A 22,764-nucleotide genomic window follows, 5' to 3' on the forward strand; every position below is an offset into this window, starting at 1 on the left:
TCTCATAACCCTGTACTTGAGTTATATCAGATTAAATGCACATGACTATCTTTGCTTAATGTTATGAACAGCAGCTATACTAATTATTCTCCATTTGCTTTTTATGTTTTATCTTGGGATGCCCGTCCCGAGGTGACTAGAGAATATATCAGCTTCGGCTTGGATCCAGCCTCTTATGAAGACTTCAGATGACCAACACCTGTGAAGAGATGACCCCAACTTCTGTGAGGACTTCAGATGACGCAAACATGCACCATTCCAAATTTTGCTATATCATTGTTAACATGTATTCATTACTGGAATGAGCTCATTGTTTCTGCCTTAAAATAATACATTGCTTAAATGAATCCATTATTAGCTAACTGCGTGATTTGTATATGTACATTTCTGAAATTACATAATTAAATTTGCTAACAGAATAATTGTAATGTTGACATGCATTTTCTGTAAAGCTGCTTTGAATCATTATGTATTGTGAAAAGCGCTATACAAATACATTTGAATTGAATTGAATTCTTTAGCTATTAGACAGTTTTGCATGGTAAAACCTTGAAAACATTGCATCCCCTTTAAAGCACCATTGCTTTGTGTGTTGCAGCTCGAAATGGGCAAAAGTCACAAAGTAAAAAGAAAATGTGAGTAGAAGATCTTGAGGACAAAGGTATCAAGACAACTGCCCTGTCAATTTCAAGATACAATTTAAGCCTGCAGACTGGCGATTTGCGGGTGAGGCTACAAGAAAAGAGTCAATTGGTTTCATTATGGTTTTGTAATCTCTACTTCAGCAAAGCACAAAGAAATTGAATCCAATAAAACCCCCATTCAGCCTAACAAGCTATCTATAGCACCAAGCCCTAAGATGTTACTGTTTGCGGTTTCAAACGAATAGAGCTAGCAATGTATGTCCTAGTTGTCACTGTAAGTAAATCACAAATGTATTGGTCACGCCCTTTAGAAATGATGTCACACGACAAGCGTGGTGAAGGATATCCGAACAGATCGCGCATTAGCTTATCAACGTGGGACAAATTGCTTTGACAGTGAGCTAGTTGGATAACGTGGCCTCCCTGCCTCAACCTACAAACCTTTCACCACCAAAAATGAAATACAGAGTGCTTTCAAACAAACCACAACATCTCCCTGACACTGCAGATGTTTGCACTATCAGATCAAATCAACGTGCATTTCCGTACTCTAGCTGTTCGGCTTCTTAAGAAATAGCTGACGGTTCTACTGATAAGTTTGTTAATTAAATTACCTAGCTACTTATCCACGCTTTCACATTTAAGGGAGATTGATGCTGCAGCAGTTTTAGGAGCGTTCCAATTAGACAGCATTCAGACACACACACACTCAAACGTCCATGATTAAAACAAGGCAATGAGCATATTACGTCCTGCGGAGGGCCGATCTGCTCTAAGCGCCTAACTGCTGTTGAAAGGTTGTAATTATGGTCATTATCACAGGAGCAAGGAATGCATTCATGTATTTAAGGCAATCTGAAAAAGGTGATTTACATTGAAAGACCTGCAACTTCAGCATGTACTCTGTACTTCATCTGCAATCTCATGCTGCGGGGGCTTTTGATGAAATGACAGCAATTTGTCATGAAATATCAGAGGATAAAGGAATGTTCCGGTTCAAAACAAGTTAAGCTCTAGCTTAAAAGCACACATTACTCCGAACAAAGCAATACTTTCAATGATTTAGAAATGACATTCTCTTATCTATTGTTCACGCTGTTGACGGCACAAAAACTTTTCTTGAGGACTCAGCTGGAATGAACCTGAAAATACAGCCGTGGATAGCGAACGTTATCAGATAGTAGACCGGAGTCCGCTAATCTGATGGTTAGATGCACAATGGCTTTATAATAGAGACGATGACAGCTCTGTGTTTTTGTAAAGATGGGGGATAAAGAACTGAATGGGGCATTAAGGTCTATTCGGATTCCATTCTCTGAGCTGCTGACACATTTGCATTACAAAAAGCTCAATCACGGTCTAATTTTTTCCGTCTGAGGTGGTAATGATAGAGCGCCTCTCCGAAAGCTGTGTTACGTGACAGATGCTTTTCATATTACAGCGCAAAACTCTTTGTCTATCTCGCCGTCGCTCCATCAGGCAGCATAAACACTCTTCAGCCTCTTTAATGCATCTCCGCTCGGCTCCATCAGCGCCGTGATTAGTCTGCGCGTATAAGGAGGGGGCAGGATTGACAGCTGCTTCTGTAATGCAGTGCGAGGGGTCGCTGACCTCTCCTGTCCCCATCCCCTATGCCATCAGGCTGATCTGTGACCTGTGAAATTACTCCAGCTATCAAATCTCACCCAATCAGTGGTGGAAGAGGACACGTTCGCGAACCGACACACGCACACACGTGTGTTATATTACTTTAGGGGGAAAAAGAGCAAGATGGAAGATACGTAATCTGATAGTTTCATTGAGTGTGTTTACATATGTGCGTAGAAAAGGTTCTCATGCAACTATCCACAGGTAAATTCATAGATAATTATGTTCTTATTCGATTGTTTTTGAATTAGGATTGTTCTAAATGAGGGAGTGCATGCTTTACAGCATGTACATGCCTTACGTGTATCAACATAATACATAACATTACCTGTACAGTCATTTGTAACCATCCTAAATATAATAATAAATGATATGTATTATATAATAGTGGTGAGTTGATTTAAAAAATAACTAATTAATCAAATTTTTTCTGTGATTAAATCACGATTAATCGCATCTAACATTAATGTTTTTTATATATTGTAATAATTTCACATTTTCTCCAAATTAGTGTAGAAACAACATACAGTATATTTTAAATATTTGATCTAACAGGCAGGAAATTGAATAAAGTTATCAAATACTTCAGTCTTCACTGCATAAATTATAAATTAAATATAGAATAATCCTAATTAAAGCTATAAAAGCCATTTAGTCAAGAGCAGGGAGTGATTCTCTTTTTCATTTGTTGTTTGATTAACCTTAATGACAGACTGCAGCAGGTTTATTAGGCTGCTGTCACTTTAAGACCTGACGAGGATCTGAAACACATCCTATTTCCTCGCAACTCTTTACATTCATTTAAGGCTTTATTTAGCTCATTTAATACTTTGCTTATGAGGATAAAACAGCCATTTTGGTATAATTTTGTGTGTTTTTGTCCATTCAAGCTCAATGCGGCCGGAGCGAGATTCACAGACAGCGCACCACTGATTTCTCTTTTGTTTGTCGCGCTTGAATGGTTATTTATGATCACATCCATGAATAAGGATGTGATCATAAAATGTAAAACACGTTAAACTGAAAAAAAAAGTAATGGAGTGTCTATTTACACTAAGTGCAAATAGCGTCCCTTGTTGGCAAACGCTATTTACACTAGCTCCGCCCACCAATGTCCGGTTGGGCCACAAAAAGACGCGTAGAATTGAACGACGTCAGTGGCGCAACAGTATCGAGTAAGGCTCGCAGACCTGGCTTTTAATGCGATCGTCGCGGGTTCGAATCTGCCTTTTGCCGAGCTTGCTCTTCTCCATTTTCCTTATCACATATCACATCAGAAAGGCATTTATTTTCAATAAAAATGAAAATGTTCTAAAAGTGGAAATAAACCACCTAACGGGTGTTTAATAATAGTAAAAGTATTTATTGGGTAGGGTTAGGGGAAGGTGTTGGGAAGGTTTTTATTCTCCTAATAAGGCAGCAGCATCCATGTAATAATTTTAATAAATATAACTATGATATTATTGCATCCTGTTAATGTACAAAAATATTAAGTTGCAAATAGTATCTGCCAATATAAAGTATAGATAATCTAATTACTATTTATTCTTATTGCATAGAACTGATACTTTTACATGGTGTAAATAGAATCTATAGCTATTTTCACCTAATGTAAATAGCATATCGCTAAGAAAATGCTCCTATTGTCACTTAGTGTAAATAGAATATATTGCTATTTTCACTTAGTGCAAATAGCCGCTGCCAAAAATGACACGTTAATTTTGATAGCCCTAATAATAATATATAATAATACATAAAATTGTATGTGTATATAAATGTGTACTGTATATATAGAGGTTTGCAGCTGGAGTGGCCACTTTAAAAAAAATATATATATATATAATTATTTTTTTTAATTGGCCACTCCAGCTGCAACCCTCAGACATACAGAAGCAAATAATAAAAAGAAGAAGAAAAACTTTTCATAAATTCCTAATTCTATGTAAAACTCACAAACAAATATGTTGATATATGGTTAGTGAATGAGACCTATTGTGAGAGCCAAGTCTGTGTACCTTTGAACATTCCAAGCCTACAATAATTAAAATGTCTTTTACCGACATATTTGTTAAATGAAGACTTTCATAACCTCATAATTATGTTCTAGCAGCACAGAATTAAAAAAAAGAAAATTACTGTATTTTTTTACTTAATCAGAGGTGAAAAGCTGCTCTCTACCACCAACATTAATATTAACTATTTGAACCGAATCAAACTAAAGGCCACCATTAGCATTTTGCGCATGTAAGAGGAACTGGGAGGAAACGTCGAGAGGATTAATGTTAATATTTGTGACATTGAATATTCATGATCCTTCCCAAAACTCACATCCAATTACATGTTTGTATTATCGATATTCATGCAGCTGGCATGAATATGGATGGTCCTTTTGTTACAGCGCCTGCCAGTCTAATCCACAGAGGCTTGAAAGAGGAAAAAGATCTGTAGAGGAAATTACCACTCAATAGTGACCAAAACACCTGTTGCAAGACACTGCTTCTATTAAACACAGACAATAGGAGCCCAGAAACACACACAATGGCGACAGCATTCTCAATAAGTTGGCAAATTATAATGAGCATCCTCATTATCATCCGGGAGCAGCGAGCATCAATTTCAGGTTCTCAGTAGTGGCGATACAAGCAATCAGAGGTAATACAGACCCAATATGCCTTCATGAAACAGATAAAACAGTGAGAATGAATCGTTTCTTCCATTTATTTTTCCTTCAAAAAAATCTCTCGCAATGATAATGTGTTATCTATGACCTTTTTGAAGACATTATCTCACCAGCTAGTATGATAATGCATTGCGATAAAAGCAAATTCAAAAGCATACTGTCATAGCACATTTGTATTCTGAAGAAGTAGGGCAGAAAATCACAGATATAAACATCGGCATACATATTTATTCGAATGAATATTCATGATCCATGCTATTTTGTTTTTGTTGAAGATAAGATTGTAAGGTCAATTATCTCTGTGTGGAAAACACAGGGGGTACAAACTATTTCCAGCAACAGATTTTGCATGTGTTTCGAATGTGAATGCTTACATCTGGTGACGACTCCCTCCAGTCGAATGATGTTGGGATGGTCGAACTGGCCCATGATGCTGGCCTCACTGAGAAAGTCACGTCTTTGCTGCTCAGAGTATCCGGCTTTAAGACTCTTGATGGCCACCTGGATCTCCCTTTTACTGGGCAGCCTCAGACGCCCACTACAAACCTCTCCAAACTCACCTGGGAGTCAAACAAGAGCCTGTCAACAAATTGAATTTAACCCTAAATCCCTTATTTAATTTCATTACGTTCCCCTGGTGAGCAGTTCAGTTGGTTTACACAAGTAGGGCATGTTCTTGAGTCATTCATTTCACTCACCAGCCCCAATAACTCTCTCAATCCTGATGTTGGAAACTTCGATTTCTTTGGCGAAGTCTCGCACCGCCTGGTTCGGGTCCTCATATGTGTGCGGATGAATGTACGTGCGGGTTTCGGGAAGTTTGACTGCAATGCAAAATGGTGGGGGTGAGGATAACGGTTGGGTTGTTTTACAGTCACATTAGTTACCTAGACTGAACCATCCATTTTCCTAAAAGGAGGGGAGTGCCGCATTTTCAACCTCATTAAACATTGTCTTTGGCAGGCAAGAAAAGTGTCATTAGAGAAAACACACATTAGGCAACTAGAGCGATCAGTGACATCATTTATCAGCAGATGCATTAGAGACTCTGTTCACTAACCAACAATTTGCTGGAAAAGCATGCACTTTCTTTATCCATTCATCCAGAATTATGTTCGCCGTCTGATCGGCCAAAAAGACATACAACCCCAACCTCAACTTGAGGTCCATTTTCCTGCAGTTTAACTACAACCTTGATCAAATTCACCTGCCTATAACTTTTTAGTAACCCTGAAGACATTGATTAGCTTGTTCAGGTGTGTTTGATTAAGGCTGGAGCAAATTGTGGACCTCGAGGGCTAGAGTTTAGAACCCCTGGCCTATTTGATGAGATTTCTACTATTTTCTTCGAATTAACTACATTAGACATCTTAAAAAAGTTCAGGTTTTCAACATTTGCCTGATATTTTGCTGATTACTCTTAAAAAGATTTCTTTTCCAAGACCAAAAAACCTGCATGCATTACCTCGTCCATGCTGAAACTGCATTTTCTCTTCCTCAGGGTCTTGCTTTGCTTTAATATATCCACAGCGCCTAGAACAATAGGAAAAGCACAATTAAAACAGACCGACACAATGGAATACATGCTTTCTCCCACATTAATTCAACAAACCAATTCCCCAAGACGAAGAAAATGTTGATAACTGTAGAATCAAATCTATAGCGGCCTGGTCCGGTCACATATATCTTCTTTTTACAGTGTAGTTTAACCATAATGTGTCTTTAGAGTCTGGTTTTCCCACCTAGTAAAGATTTCACGGCTCTAATCCACTCTTTAGCACTGGGAAAATGCAATCCTGTCACCTCTGACTTTATCATTAACTACATCATTCCTCTCACAGTGGGATCATGAATAAGGAAATGCCCCAGATAATGAATATTCCAATACACTGGGGAGGAAAGGTGGCCAATGTATGACTGATAATTATGTTCATTATTCATTTAATCCTCTTAGAGACACACGCTCACACATTCCCTTTTCCTGTCATGTCTTTAACAAGAACGTATTGCCAAAAATGTAATGTCACAGGCTGACTAGCCATAGTAATTATTCATTATGTTGAAATGTGGAGAATGGCTGCAGAATGTCTAAAGACTGGAACATCTGATGGGGACCAGGTGGAAAAAGCTTTCCTAAATGGGTTTCTAGGGGACCCTGGCTCAATAATACAGGTAAATATCCACTTATGAACAGAAATACATGCTGAAGTCTCTATTGTGCTATAGCTGATGACAAAATGCAAGGCATTTCTTCTAACTACAGGAAAAGAAAGCTAAGAGGTCTGCAGCAGAGAGAAAGTGTTATGAATTATCACATCAAGGGTATAATCCAGTTGAAAGCCTTTGGGGGGAATTCACACAGGATTCGTTCTTGCATCCAAAACCAGCTAGAGTGCAACATAATTGAACAGATCGCAGGGGTCTTGAGGTGCATTTTTAAAAGTTAGACATTTTTAACTTGACACACCTTTTTAAAAAACACAACAAGCAGCGAGATACGACACAATGGATAAAATTGCTCGTCTGATGATTGTTTACATAGATCACCAGTATAAAACCTGTGTGAATCCCCCTATATAAAGCCTATAATTCAGGGATGAGCACCATTCAGAACTGAATTGAGAATGCTTTCTAATTTGTAATGAGCTACAAAACAGGAAGCAGAATGGTAATTTAATTTTGGATTTAAAGTAGACTTAAAAGTCAGTCAGACAGATAGTCAGTCAGACAGACAGACAGACAGACAGATAGATAGATAGATAGATAGATAGATAGATAGATAGATAGATAGATAGTCAGGTAGACGGGATAGACAGATAGAACAATAGATAGATCGAACCATAGAATGATAGAAAAATAAACTGATAGAATGATTGATAAACAATGATAGAACAATAGAATGATAAATAGAATGACTGATTGATAGAAGATAGACAGAAGATAGACAGATGATAGACAGACGATAGACAGACAGATGATAGACAGACAAACAGACAGACAGATAGATAGATAGATAGATAGATAGATAGATAGATAGAACCCTAGAATGACAGAAAGATAGAAAGATAAACAATGATAGAACGATAGAATGACAGACAGAATGACTGATTAATAGAAGATAGACAGAAAGACAGATGATAGATAGATAGATAGATAGATAGATAGATAGATAGATAGATAGATAGATAGATAGATAGATAGATAGACGGGATAGACAGATAGAACAATAGATAGATCGAACCATAGAATGATAGAAAAATAAACTGATAGAATGATTGATAAACAATGATAGAACGATAGAATGATAAATAGAATGACTGATTGATAGAAGATAGACAGAAGATAGACAGATGATAGACAGAAGATAGACAGACAGATGATAGACAGACAGACAGACAGACAGACAGACAGACAGATAGATAGATAGATAGATAGATAGATAGATAGATAGATAGAACCATAGAATGATAGAAAGATAAACTGATAGAATGATTGATAAACAATGATAGAACGATAGAATGATAGATAGAATGACTGATTAATAGAAGATAGACAGAAAGACAGACGATAGATAGTAGATAGATAGATAGATAGAATGATAGAAAGAAAGAATGATAGTCAGGTAGATGGGATAGACAGACAGACAGACAGAACAATATATAGATTGAACCATAGAATGATAGAAAGATAAACTGATAGAATGAAGGATAAACAATGAAAGAATGATAGAACGATAGAATGATAGACAGAATGACTATGATTGATAGAAGAAAGACAGACAGACAGATTGATAGATAGATAGATAGATAGATAGATAGATAGATAGATACATCAAATGCTAGAATGATAGATAGATAGAACAAAAACAGAATGACAGACAGACGGATTCCTCTTTATGTCATTACAGCTGAACTTCCTGTGGGATGTGGCCGATTCAATTCAAACAAACAATCAAGAATTCAAGAATTTTGCTCTGCAATATGACCACAATGACAATGTAAAATCATCAAATCTCCGCAATCAAACCACTAAGCTAGTAATACTCCAGTAGAAGCTGTGGGGAAACGACCATGCGTCAGCGTTACCAGTATTTTGGTTCTGGTATTGATTTTATGCACAGTTAACAATTCTAATCAATACAGGATACAGAGTCCCCCTCTTTCAAGAGCCAGAGCGTGCTCAGCTGCACCAGAGCAGTCAAACCATCAGGGCCTGAGGCCAGGGTTGGGGCAAGAGCAGACCTGGGGGTCTATTACATAATGGGAAGACTGCTGGGTTCATTCATGCCCCCTCTAATCCGGTATGTTGCATCTCCCTGTGGAGCTGCGGGGGGTAAATCTTTTCCTTTCAGCTGTTGTACATCCCTGTCTGGTGGGGGGTTCAGAGGTACATGTGTGTCGTTTCCTCTCTGCTGCTTTTAATGAGACTGGGGGTCTCAAGAGAGACCCCACCTGTTCATCAGACACACATACACACGCACCCCCCTAAATAAATGCTCGGGGCCTAGTGTGCATCTGTGCACAGGTACAACCCCCTCAACCCCTTCGATCTTTAACCGTCCCATGTGCAAAACACAGTCTATTAAGCGAAACATTGCAGAGCTGGAGGGGTTCACGGAGGTGGGCTGCCCGACTGAAGCATGTGGCAATCAGGGAGAGTAAATCGACTCTTTCCCGAAACCAACACCGCTTGCTCTCTAACCTGCCCCACCATCCCTTGAGGTCCCGCAGACGGATCCCTCCCCCTTGCACCTGCTGCAGCGCCGCTCAACGCGCTGATGAAACACTTCCAGTGCCGCTGCGGGACACCCAGGAGCTTCTAAAGTGAAGCGTGATCCCACCCTTCAACCTTCCTGTCGCTCATTTAAATGCAATATGCACACTGCACCGCTATTTGCATATTCTGTTATAACGCCACATAAAAAGGAAAAAACGTGACAGACTAGTGTCTAGGACTCTGCAATTAACGCATTTTTCAACTCCGAAGCATTTCTCAAATCCCTTTTGTGCGGTGATAAAGACGTTTCGCAGCCCTACACCGCTGGAAGCCCTTTTGTCTATGACCCAGTTTCTTTTTCCTTTCTTCTTCCTCTCTTTTGTCTTTCTCCCGCTCTCACAGTGTGAAGCTTGTATCTGCAGGTGACAGTGCAGCGGTGCAGCTTTGTATCTGCTGACAGGGCTCACATCTTTCTCTGTGCCTTTTAGAGAGGGACATTGAGACCATGTGGAGAACGGTGCAAAATTAGAGGGATTCCTAAACTGTCTGGACTGCTTGAGGGAACTATGAGTGAGAGCTGACTCAAACAGTCTGTCATAAGCATTAAGAGAAAGATATACTGGAGAGAATGAGGAATATATAGTGCTTGTCAAGACAATAATATTAGCTTTACATTGGTTTGCCTCAAACTTAAAGGAGAGGACTTTTTCTGTAAATATCGAGTCATTCACTTCACCCTCCGTGCCTATCCATTGTGGTGTTCCACAGGGATCTATTTTTGGTCCTCTTTTATTCTCCCTCTACATGCTCCCTTTAGGCTCAATATTCCAAAAATATAACATAAATTATCATTGTTATGCTGACGACCTCCAACTATATCTTCCAATCAAACAAGGAAATGACTTTTCATTAGATCATCTCTTCTCATCTCAATGAAGTCAAGACCTGGATAACAAATAACTCACTGCAACTGAATGAAAATAAAACCTAAGTGCTTCTACTGGATCCTGCTGCAACCAACAGGTCCATTAAAACACAGTTAGGTTCCTTAAGTAACAACCTGTACAATCATGCAAACATTTTTTTGCTATGGATACATTATCAGAAAAAAAAAATAAAAAATGCAACAATTACAACTTTGCAGGTACAACAACATATCATTGGGGCAGTAAACTCAACGGGACATCTTTGTACCTTATTTAACCCTAAAAGGTTCATAGTAGTACATATTACTCTAAGGTGCTAATATGCCCCTTTTAGAGGTAGATAAAGTACAATGTTATCCCTTTAAAGGTACTGCCCCAGTGGCAAGCTGTTGTACCCCTATAAATACAATTTTTGCAAAAAAAAAAAAAAAAAATTCTGACAGTATCGTTTGCCAGCTTTTTCTTTTTCTTTCCCTGCAATTGATATTTTGAGCCTATATGCACAGAAATGATGTTGATATATAAACTAGATACCATCAGACAAAGATACTGTGAAAAAGAACCAAGTAACAATCTGAGCGTGAGTTAATGAGGTACGAGCATAAAACAGTGTCGTTTTAATGTGGTAACTCTCTCCTCTGACCCTCAAACTAGTTCATTACATAATAATACTTCAGTTCATTGAGCTAATGAGGTAAAGCAGCTTCCAGCTGGGTCTTGAGATCTGTTCAGCATGCAACGGACGGCAGGCCAGCTCTGGCTTTCACCTGCCTCAAGGACATGCCAAGCCACTGGCATGGTCAGTACATCCCAGTAGGGTGGCATGCACAACAGAATAAAATTCAACTGATGTCCTTGCATGTTGCCATGTTCTCCCAAAGGAAAGTTCTAATTTGGCATGGTTCACTGAAGCATGTATTTTATCTAGAAAAACTGTAAACAAAGAGTTGCTGCATACGCGAGCCCTGACGCTTGCTGTCAAATTACAAATTTCTCTTCAGAAGTTTACATTTTTCAAAGCCTTTTCAGAGATGCACAAGGACATATACAAACAGACCAATACAAATCTTTCATTATATCTGCTATGATTTGATAAAAACCATCCCGATAAGTGATGAAGGTCATAGTGTAATCTATTTAACCTACAAAAAAATAAAAAAAAATTTGAAGAACTAATAATGACAAAACAAGTGTATATACTATTGGAATTCCTCCTAAATATACAACAGATAGTGATTTCAATGATTTTGCATTGAGGGGCATGGTGGTCTCAAATTCACAACTACTTGAGGAAAATGGTAAAGAAAAAAATTAAACCTGACGTAAATCTTAAGTTAAAAAAGTACACTTTCAATGTTAATGCTACATGTGATAATTCATGATTTTCTAAAGAATCTTTTTTTCATTTGTCCCACTTTACCAGAGGCATATTGGCAAAATGGGAGCGGATGATACTGGTAAAGTGGTACAGCATATAAAGTGATCTAAAGAGAAATCATGAGTTTACTATTTAATGGGTTAGTTCACCCAAAAATGAAAACGTGCGTTCACACAACGTCTGCTCTCCTGTCAACACAACACACATGCGGCATGGTGATCTCGTGAATGCGCGTTGGAGATTAATATTTTGTAAATAAAGTGGTAAATTAGGTTTTTTCCCGCAAACAAAGTACTCGCGTCACTTCATAAAATTGAGGTAAAACCACTTGTGTCACATGGATTACTTTTATGATGATTTTACTACCTTTCTGGGCTTGAAAGTGGTAGTTGCGTAGACTGTCAATGGAGGGACAGAAAGCTCTCAGATTTCATTAAAAAGATCTTCATTTGTGTTCCAAAGATGAATGAAAGTCTTACAGGTTTGGAAGGACATGAGGGTGAGTAATTAATGAATTTCTTTCTTCTGCTAAGCACCAAAGAAGATATTTTGAAGAATGTCAGTAACCAAACAGTTGATGGGACCCCATTGACTTCCATAGTATTTTTTTTTTCATACTATGAAAGTCAATGGGGTTACCTGTTTGGTTACCCATATTCTTCAAAATATCTTCTTTTGCGTTCAGCATAATTCGTACAGGTTTGGAACATCTTGAGAGCGAGCAAATGATGGGTGAACTATCCCGTTGAAACAAGTTTGAAGAGCTCACAAAAAATGACAATGTGGTCCCTAGAGACATCTCTGTAAACCTTTCCTCCTACATGAGGAAAAAAAAAAGATTTACAATCAAGCTAATTATAAAAAGAGGAAATGATTGTGTGTTTGGAGGAAATGGACAGTCATAAATTCGGAGCTCTTCTGACAGGTGTTTTAAAAACACTGACTCCATCAGTTGAGAAGGGTTCATTACGCTAATTGAAATCCAGAAGAAAATCGAGCTGATTGATGGCGCATACTGGTCTCATCTCTATCCATTGCACACGCATTCACCTCTATATTCCGGAATGTTCCGCTGACGCGTCCAGACACATCTACAGCTGGCCTGCCATCAAACGAATGGAAATGAAATACTAAGTGAAGCTGCATGCTGAGAGAGAGCGAGTCATGATGTGCTCAGGGGCTACGCGGCCAGCGATTTCTGCTCGGAAAGGCGTTGGAATAGCCAGATGGAACTGTTTGGAAAAAAATGCTCAAACACGCTCATGCAACCATTTCGGAATGGCAGAGTAATTCCATTTTGTGTGTATACTTGGATGTGTTGCTATATTTCTCTGTTAACCCACATGCAAATTGACTGACTAAACAGTCATGGTATGGTATCAAACCCAAGGGCGAGATAGAGGTAATGTCTGCACTAAATCAGCCGAACAAGACCCATTAAGCCATCGGCTGTGCCTCTAAACCATGATCTACACTACTCAAACACAGCCTACAGTACATTCACTCAAGTTGGTACATTGATGACACTAACGGGAAGTAGATTTCATTCAGAGTTACACCACACTGTGGGTTTTACTACACAGAGAGAAACCTCTTAGCGTGAAACCTCTTTCTGACTGTGTTTTTCTGTTTTCAGTTCCTTTATCGCAATGGTTGCAAAAATTATTCATATCAAAACTATTCAAATCCAACCAGAGGAAAGGCACACAGCCTGGATCATTTTGCGGTCGTAATTTGACAGAATTTAATAATTTACTCTGCCATTATGTTTTATAAGAGTCCCTTAGAATGTTCAACCATCAGAGAGCAAATGTTAAATGGTGTGCATTTATTTTGTTATGTAATATATCATTTATTTTCCTTCTTGCATGCTTTAGCACACAACAAATCTGCCAAATCTTAATGTGATTGAGTAAAACAGACAGGGGGGAAAAGCATAAACACATAACCACTAATCAAAAATGCATTAAACCCAATAATAACCAATGAATTCAAAATTCCTGCAGAAAACAGGCGTGTGGCTTCTTGATTTCATCGTTAAGCTGCAATAATTTCATGCAACATGAGCATTAGCGTTAGGTTTGGTGGCAGTCCAACAGGAAGTCAAGGGAACTGATTTAATATCAGAAGCCTGAGGTTTTCAGCTCATTTTCATGGCTGGCACACAATGCTCCTCAGACTTGCAAATGTGCACGTATTTGGTTAGTAGGCACCTGCTAGATATACTGCGGCATCTGTCATTGTGCTGAAATGTTCCACAGACACAACCATGAGGATCTTTAAAGTCTTTAAAGTGTGTCCACCATTTTTAATTGCTTTTCTGGATATAAGCAGAAAATATGGGGGAAATGAAAAACAAAGGAAGACCATCTGCCAGCATCTTCACCAGCCAATCAGAGCTGTTTTTTTTTCCATCAAGCACTAGAACACTGGCCAACTCCAAATCGCTGCCAGCCAAATTCGGTGCAAAAACAAAGTTGAACACACTAAACATGCCTGAACTCTTCATATTTCTCTGACCAACCTAAACTTTGGTGTGCAAACATATGGGCCAGAGTTCCCATTGCTTCTAAACAAAGCTTTTTCCAAGTTCTTCATAATTACAAGATACAGATGATTAAATTGAAATCATTAAACCTGCATGAACAAATAACTAAAAGAGACTAGTCTAGAACTAGATATGATGAATAGAAATTTCGGTAACACTTTATTTGAGGGTCTTTTAACTAGTTGCTTATTAGCATGCATATTACTAGAACATTGGCTATTTATTAGTACTTATTAATGCCTTATTCTGCATGACCTTATCCTACATTCTTAATCCTACCCAACACCTAAACTTAACAACTACTATACTAACTATTAATAAGCAGTAAATTAGGAGTTTATTGAGGGAAAAGTCATAGTTAATAGTTTATATGTGTTCCCTATACTAAAGTGTTACCGAAATTTCTTCAACGATTTCCACATTTCTAAGCCTGAAAATCACAAATGTAAAATTCCTTGACTTTTCCAGGATTTCCAAGACTGTGGAAACACTGATTGGTTACAAATCTGAGTTGCTGTATAATTTCTGTCAAGAAAAAACAACTCTTCAGACTCTCCCATGACCCTTCTCAATCTAAGCATTTGAAACCCTAACATCTTGCTTCAGATTCCCACTAGAGTTAAACTTGGCAAAAAGACCGATGTATGTTTTCAGCTCAGCGAGAGAATCAGAAATCAATGACCTCAAACTGTCTATAATGGAAAGGCCTCCCTCTCTCAAAGCTCAGCTGAGGTTCTGAAAGCAGTTAAAAGACCCGATGGAACTGTGAACCGAATACCTTGTTAAGTCCAGTATATATAGCACAGTATAATCCAATGCCAAGGGACTGAATGCAATTAGAGAGTTTAGCTTCACTCACCATTATGATTCATTGGCCTCCACACTACACTAGAAGCACGTCATTCAAGATCAGCATCAAAACTGTTTTTATTGTTTCCATGAGGGTCTTCCCACAAGCAGTCACACATGCATTGAGATGGGGGTTTTGGAAACCATGAATAAGAGGTGGCAGCACCAAGGTTTTGGCTTGCAGGCATAAACTTGGCCGACATAACACATCCTACGGGACCTTTCTGTCACAGTGCATTATGGGTTACAAATTGCAAAGCAGACGGAAATCTCATTCTGTGTTACAACATACTGGATCATATAGCATCCAACAGTCAAAAACCCCTACTAAATCAGCCTTTGAAATAGGAATGTGAGTACCAGTCAATAATAATAATATTAAAAAAGATGTACCGATGCCAGTCTTTCTGCAGTATTGTTAGTACAGAATAAATTTGGTATAGTGTAACTGCCTGATTGGCCATTCTGACATGTAACCTTCTTGGTCAAAATGCCCTACTTGTATTACATGTTGTGCAAACAGACAGGATTACTAACTTAACTTTTATTTTTATAATTATTTATAATATATAATTAATAATAGCACATTCATTTTTGCCATGGTACTGAAACAATCTACAGGAAGGCCAAAAGGGCAAACACCTACACAAAGATCAGCTCATGACTCATTCTGACCATTTCATGTCATCAAGAGGGTTTATTTTCTGCTTTCTGTTTCTCATCTCCTCTGATCCACCCATTCCTTTCATTTCCATTTCATTAGCTCCCTCACTCTCAGCTGTACAGCGCGTCTACTCTTGCTTTTCTCCCTCATGTCTGTCTCTCTTCAATTGTTCTCTCAAGTGTTTGCTTTCATCTCTACAGATCACGCTATGCAATCAGAGGGCTAAACAATTTTGTGTCCTTTTGATTTTGTGTAAATGCACACATGCACTCATACAAAGGCATACACACAGTGACAGACGCACAACAACATCTCATTTGCTCGATTCTGTCTTTCTATATTTACAGTTCAGTTCCTCTCTGATTAAATGAAACATGGTTTCTTCATCCTTCATATGGATTTGTTGACAGCTGAACAACCCAGATTAGCAATGATTTATCCAAGACTGCCAATGTAGAAGTCGCCAATTAACTGCTTTTTCATCATACAGAAGATTCCATACTTTGGATCTGAATATTTATAAAGAATATGGTGCGGTCTAAATCTATTAGATGAGAAAGATTAAAGAAGAATAGAGAATTGCTCTTACCGTCCGCTCACAACAAAACAGGCCACCAGCAAGACCAGAAGCACTGCACCTCCAGCCACTGAGATGGCCAGTATGGTTTGCTGGTTGGGATCTCCAACTGCCAGCATATCTAAGAGAAAGAAAGAAAAACCCACATTAAAGCAGATATTATCTTCACTTGTTCTTACAATTATGAAAATTTACCACAGTTATTTTCACAGTTGTTCAATCAATGTATTATTAAGATTTTAGGTTGAAATTTACATGAATGTATAAAGGAAAGTGTATATTTTAGGTGCTGAAGGTCACCATTTATTTCAACAATTTTTAACTATTTTTTACAGCTAATTGAAAATTGAAATTTTCCATAATTTATGAGACGTTTCCCTGCCACAGACGGAATTTTCCATCATTTATGAGACAACACTTCCCCGCCATTGACGGAATTTTCCGTCATTTATGAGACATTTCCCCGCCACTGATGGAATTTTCCGTCGTTTATGAGACAACGCTTCCCCGCTACTGAAGGAATTTTCCGTCATTTATGAGACAACACTTCCCCGCCATTGACGGAATTTTCCATAATTTATGAGACATTTCCCTGCCACTGATGCAATTCTCCGCCATTTATGAGACAACACTTCCCCGCCATTGACGGAATTTTCCGTCATTTATGAGACATTTCCCCGCCACTGATGGAATTTTCCGTCATTTATGAGACAACGCTTCCCCGCCATTGACAGAATTTTCCGTCATTTATGAGACAGCACTTCCCCGCCATTGACGGAATTTTCCAGCTTTCTGTGGTTTCACTGTTATATGGTAGGGGGCGCTATTACGTATATTACAGACGTTTGAAAGAGTAGAGAATCTCCAGATCAAAACACAGGAAAAAAAGGAGCAGAAGTAAGCGATAAAAGCATTGCTTATGCAAGTTGTAGTCTTTTTTTTATTAAACTTACCCACATTCAAGTGTTGATAAAAAAAAAAAAAAAAAAAGAATGCATGAAGCTGGAATAAAACTGTTTAAAAGCAGAGCTCTGTTCTTTCTTTTGATTTCTTTAGATGCATGTTCAGATATTCATACAACAAAATATTTTAAGGGCCATAACATTTTTGTGAAAAAGATCAAATATGCTGGCGGTGGCTGGCAACTTTTTTTAAAAAACGCTGTCGGGGAAAGAGTTAGCGTGTGTTATCACAAACAGAAAAAAAAAATCCTTAATATTTTAGTAGCGAAACAAAAAGAAGCAATGTAAAATAAGCTGAATATCTGCAGATAATGTTATAATAAAAAGATTTAAGAAAGCGTCTTCTATTAATTATGTGCACAGAACTGTGCCGTGTACCATATGGTACACAAACAATGAGACAAACACAGCGGGGCATCTGCCTACTCTGAGCTGATACTGCTCACACTTCAGAGGAACACTGACAGAAAATCTACATGCTCAGACTTCAAACACCGCAGCAAGAGAGCAAACTGCAGCGCGAGAGGAGCCTCGTCTATCTCAGGGGACTAATTGAACGTGTTCACATGTATGAATATTTCACAGCCTCTTTCTACACGCGCGGCGGATCGGAAATTCAATCAGTGGCATGTGATGGAGAAATACATGGGTGTGACACAGGTTAGAGATTCGCCAAAGCAAAGTCCATTCCCAGAATGTCCTTGAAAATGTGAAAATGCTGTGAATGAGAAATTGTGGGTTTGGTGGCACTTGCACAGTCAGAAGTTATAGAGGGATCTAAAATCAAGGACATTATGAATGGGTTTCAATAAAGCAATAAGCCACAAAGCAATGCGCATACAACTCACTTAACTATGGTAAAATTGTAATGCACAGCCTTGAGTAGCTTATTATTTTACAAAATATCAAAATATAATAAAAACGCAAATGTTCAACAAATCATTACATTTATTAATAATTTATTAATTTTTACATCAAGCTATCAACAAAGCAATTTATCACAATATGCTGTAGAGTTCAATTGATGTGTCTAATTGATTTTATAAAATAGTTACTCGTATAAAAATTGAGCACGAAAATTTAAATTCTGTCATCCGTTACTCACCCTCATGTCCTTTCAAACACGTAAGACTTTTGTTCATCTTCAGAACAGAAATGAAGATCTTTTTGATGAAATCTGAGAGATTTCTGTTCCTCCATAGACCGCTATGCAACTACCGTTTTGACGCTTCAAAAAGTTCATAAAGAGATTGTAAAACTAATCCATATGAATGGAGCGGTTTAGTCCAAATTTTCTGAAGAGACTCAATCGCTTTATATGCTGAACAGATTTAATTAAGGCTTTTACTCACATATAAAAATTCATCAACGCACACATCAGTTGTGGTAAACAGAAGCTCAAGCATGTTTGCTTGACGTGTGAGAACCAATGTGCAGGTTTATTCTCGTGTGTTACGCAGCATGTTTGAGCTTCAGGAAGAGGTTTGTTCTCACTCATCAAGCAAGTACGGTTGCGCTTCTGTGTATGTTCGCTGATCAGTGTTTATATGTGAATAAAAGCCTAAATTCAATCTGTTCATCATATAAAGTGACTGAGTCACTTTAGAAAATTTGGACTAAACCACTCAATTCATATGGATTAGGTTTACGATCTCTTTATGAACATTTTGAAATGACAAAGTGGTAGTTGCGTAGGCTGTCAATGGATGGTTTTCCACTCACCTTCATGGCTTGTCTCCAACTCAATCTCTCCCCTGTAGTTCCCATAGCCACCATCCGTACGTGCTCGAACCCGGAAGATGTATGTGGTTCCCGGCTTGAGTCCATCCACCGTCATGCTGTTGGATTTGGTCTTCAGGACAGTGTAGTTCTGATCCTGCTGGTTCTATAGTGGGAAAGAATAGAATGATAAATGAACAAGGCAGCTTTCTATGAAGATGAATGTCTCGATCTATCACAATGATACCTGAATCCCTTCCTGTCCTGCAAACCCCAGGAGGCTGCGTGAACTTTGTCGAATCATCCATAATGGATCGACTCACATTCACAGAAACAAACGAAGAACAAGAGAACAAAGCATGCAGATCGGATTCAAATCAGTCAATTAGCAATTAGCTCAGATGGAATTTAGTGCTCATTCAAGCACCTCCTGCCAACAGCTAACACAATGCTTTTCTCGTAGACGGATTGGACTGAAAAGAAACCGCATATTTCTGCATTTTTTTAAGGGCCTAACAGCTTTTCGGCTTCCAGTAACTGGAATTTATCCAGATAAATTACATCAATCCTACTGACTCAGAGCTGTCGCCCCATTGTCCAATTCTCATTGTCCAATCCTAAGGAGAATTACATACAGTGTGCTCATGTTAATATTTCACAGCTTATTGATATCCATTCATCTTCCTTCATGTAAACCTTCCACTAAAGTGGCACGTGGCGTCTCGCTTAGGGAAATCTAACGTTCCAGACAGGAACGCCACGCCCTGCAAGAGAGGGACTGACATATTTCCTGTGGTGCTATTAAATCTAAGATGGGCCAAACAGGCGGCATCAAACGGATCGCGGACACAGCGGCAGCCAAGCCTGTCCATCTGTGCGCTCCATCTAAAAGCCACATAGCCCATAATCACCTGAATAAATCATAATAATTACTCATCACCCTGTCTTTATGCCACACAGCCAAATACTGCGGTACAGGAGGGTGTCACCGAGGGATCTAAACTACTAACTGCACAAAATCACTTACCCCATGTGTAGAAATGTTACTACTGAAAGCAGTTCACACAAGAGATGTGCGACACATCTGTACTATATCAGCTATTGGCCGATAATCGAGATATTTTAACTGTGCATGTTCATATCTGCTATTTTTACATTTAGATTACTTTTACTGTCATCTAATGCTCACTTCATATTTAAAAAGAGTAATAAATATAATCTTTAGCAAATCTCAAAATGAATATGTATTTTTGATATTGTACAATATAATATTGTGATGCCTACAGACAGCAGCTTTAAAATGATTTATTCCTTATTTTAAATTTATTTTTAAATGTATTTATACACAATAAATAGAATTTTAATATATATTAAATATCTCATATATATATATAAATAGAATTGTTATATATAGCTATTGCTATATAATTGTTATATATAGCTTGCTATATAGTAAATGTCACATACAACATTGCACACTTTATGACATTAACTAATCATCACGTCTAAATTGACAAAAAATACTTGAAATCAGATTTCACCATTCAGAATGAGAATTGGATTTCGAACCACATATGGATGAGGTTTTAATTAGATTTCAAACATAATCGCATATGGATTTGTAAATATATCAGATTTCATCTGATTTTTATCAACAGATTTGAATTGGATGAGGTAAAAATTGGATTTTGGCTGCCTGTCTGAACAAAACCTAGGTGATTTGTTCAGGACAATAATGTCATCAAGTCTAAAATGTGACAGCCTCGAAGGTTTTTGGCAGGCGGGACGTCTATGAATGTTAATTGGGACCGAATGAAGCATGTCTGTGTTAACATTACAGCCTCTCCCCAGGGTACGATAAAAGTGAGCTGCCATATGTCCAATCAGTGCAAGAAGGACTCAAACAGGGCCAAAAGGTCATAGAGATTTGGGTGTGCTGAAGAAAGGCCGAAGCGTCTAACCTTTTCATAATAGGTGACTTCATATTCCACCACGGTCCCGTCGGCAGGTTCTGGACCCTGCCATGCCAGCTGTTACACTGTCGGTGCCCTTCCTTTCCTTTAAAATGACGCTCACTGAAAAAGAAAGAGAGAGAGATTAATTGAGATTGATTTCCATGTTAAAGAGGAGGATTAATTACATTTCTAATTAAAGAGTATGAGAGGGCTGGCAGAGCGCGTCTTGTCTTTTTTGGGAGTGATAAATTATTCCGCGTTTGTAGTGAGTCATTTTCACCCATACTACATAGCTGGCACGCAGCCAGAGCACCTCAGCCCGTCTACTTACACAACAGCAGCGTTCGCGAGCCGCCCTGAGCGGAGAGAGACAGAGGTGCTAATGATGGTGTCAGATTGGGAGTACAAACGAGGGCCTCCCGTTTTAGGCCCCGGCAGCTAGTGATGAATGAAGTAGCTGACGTTTCTATCTTTAATGAGCTGTCTGAGTCCTAACTCTGCGTACACTGTTCTGATCTGCCACGCAGCTCTGACACAGTGACACTGCTAACTGCCGTACACACACAAACACTCTTAAACTGATAAACAAACCGCTACGCTGATATCTCAGCATGTATTTGGTTCACTGATAAAGAACAGACACGCTTCAGGTCAGAGACATGAAAAGAAAGGAGTCTAAAATATCACAGGAGAAGACAGCAGGTGAGTTAAACAGTTAAAAACAGGACAAAAAAGCATTTATATATAGGCAATATGATCTGATCATCATGTAAACACATTAATCTGAAATAAATGAACTGATTTAGATCAATCTGACTGAAAGAGGTGGAGCAGATCTTCAATAATCCTTAAAAAAAACAGTATGTATGAAGAACTAGAAGGTGCTCAAGAAACTTACAGACACCAAACTTTTGAATGGTAGTGTAATCAGTGCAAATTTCAAATTTTATTAAGAAATTAACAGGGTAAATTGTCAATAGAGGAGATTAACGTAAATTCTTTCTGCATCAACTAACTTGCATTATACATTCATATATGTAGCATTACACAACACTTTGCATTCAGTTCTTATGAAGTCATGAATCTGTCAGCTTTATTTGATGTTATTTTATGTTTCCTTACAATTTGCATTTATAAATATTCTGTTTGCTATCACTCGCACACCTGCCGATGAAAGATGTGCGCTGAAACATCAGTCAATATCCGCGTCATGCAAAACATGCAAATACAGGCACTTCATCATCCTAGAAGCCTGCTCTCGACACACGGCGGATTGTCTCTTGAATATTTCAAGCGGTGTGGACCAAGTACTCGAAATATAGACCAATCACAGTTATGTATACCTCAATCCCTGCCCGCCCACAGTGGCGTTTCCACGGTTACAGGGATGTCAGCTCTCATAAGAGCGAAGGGCTGTTGATCTGGGCATCCTGGGTGACTCTCCTCTCAGGCTTCTCATTACGCTGCCTCTCGCTCCTGTCTATCTCTCTCTCGCTCTT

General features: G+C 38.5%; 1 protein-coding gene across 1 annotated transcript in view; it reads right to left on the reverse strand.

Annotated features, from left to right (window-relative positions):
* ek1 (eph-like kinase 1) overlaps positions 1 to 22,764 on the reverse strand; it is a 67,033-nt gene that overhangs the window by 12,894 nt on the left and 31,375 nt on the right. Inside the window, 7 exon segments of the mRNA XM_051882924.1 lie at positions 5,346 to 5,531; positions 5,670 to 5,795; positions 6,437 to 6,504; positions 16,642 to 16,750; positions 19,314 to 19,476; positions 21,272 to 21,340; positions 21,342 to 21,385. Coding sequence (XP_051738884.1) covers positions 5,346 to 5,531; positions 5,670 to 5,795; positions 6,437 to 6,504; positions 16,642 to 16,750; positions 19,314 to 19,476; positions 21,272 to 21,340; positions 21,342 to 21,385 — 765 coding nt within the window.

This window comes from Ctenopharyngodon idella, chromosome 23 (assembly GCF_019924925.1).
Source record: "Ctenopharyngodon idella isolate HZGC_01 chromosome 23, HZGC01, whole genome shotgun sequence".
Classification (NCBI taxonomy): domain Eukaryota; kingdom Metazoa; phylum Chordata; class Actinopteri; order Cypriniformes; family Xenocyprididae; genus Ctenopharyngodon; species Ctenopharyngodon idella.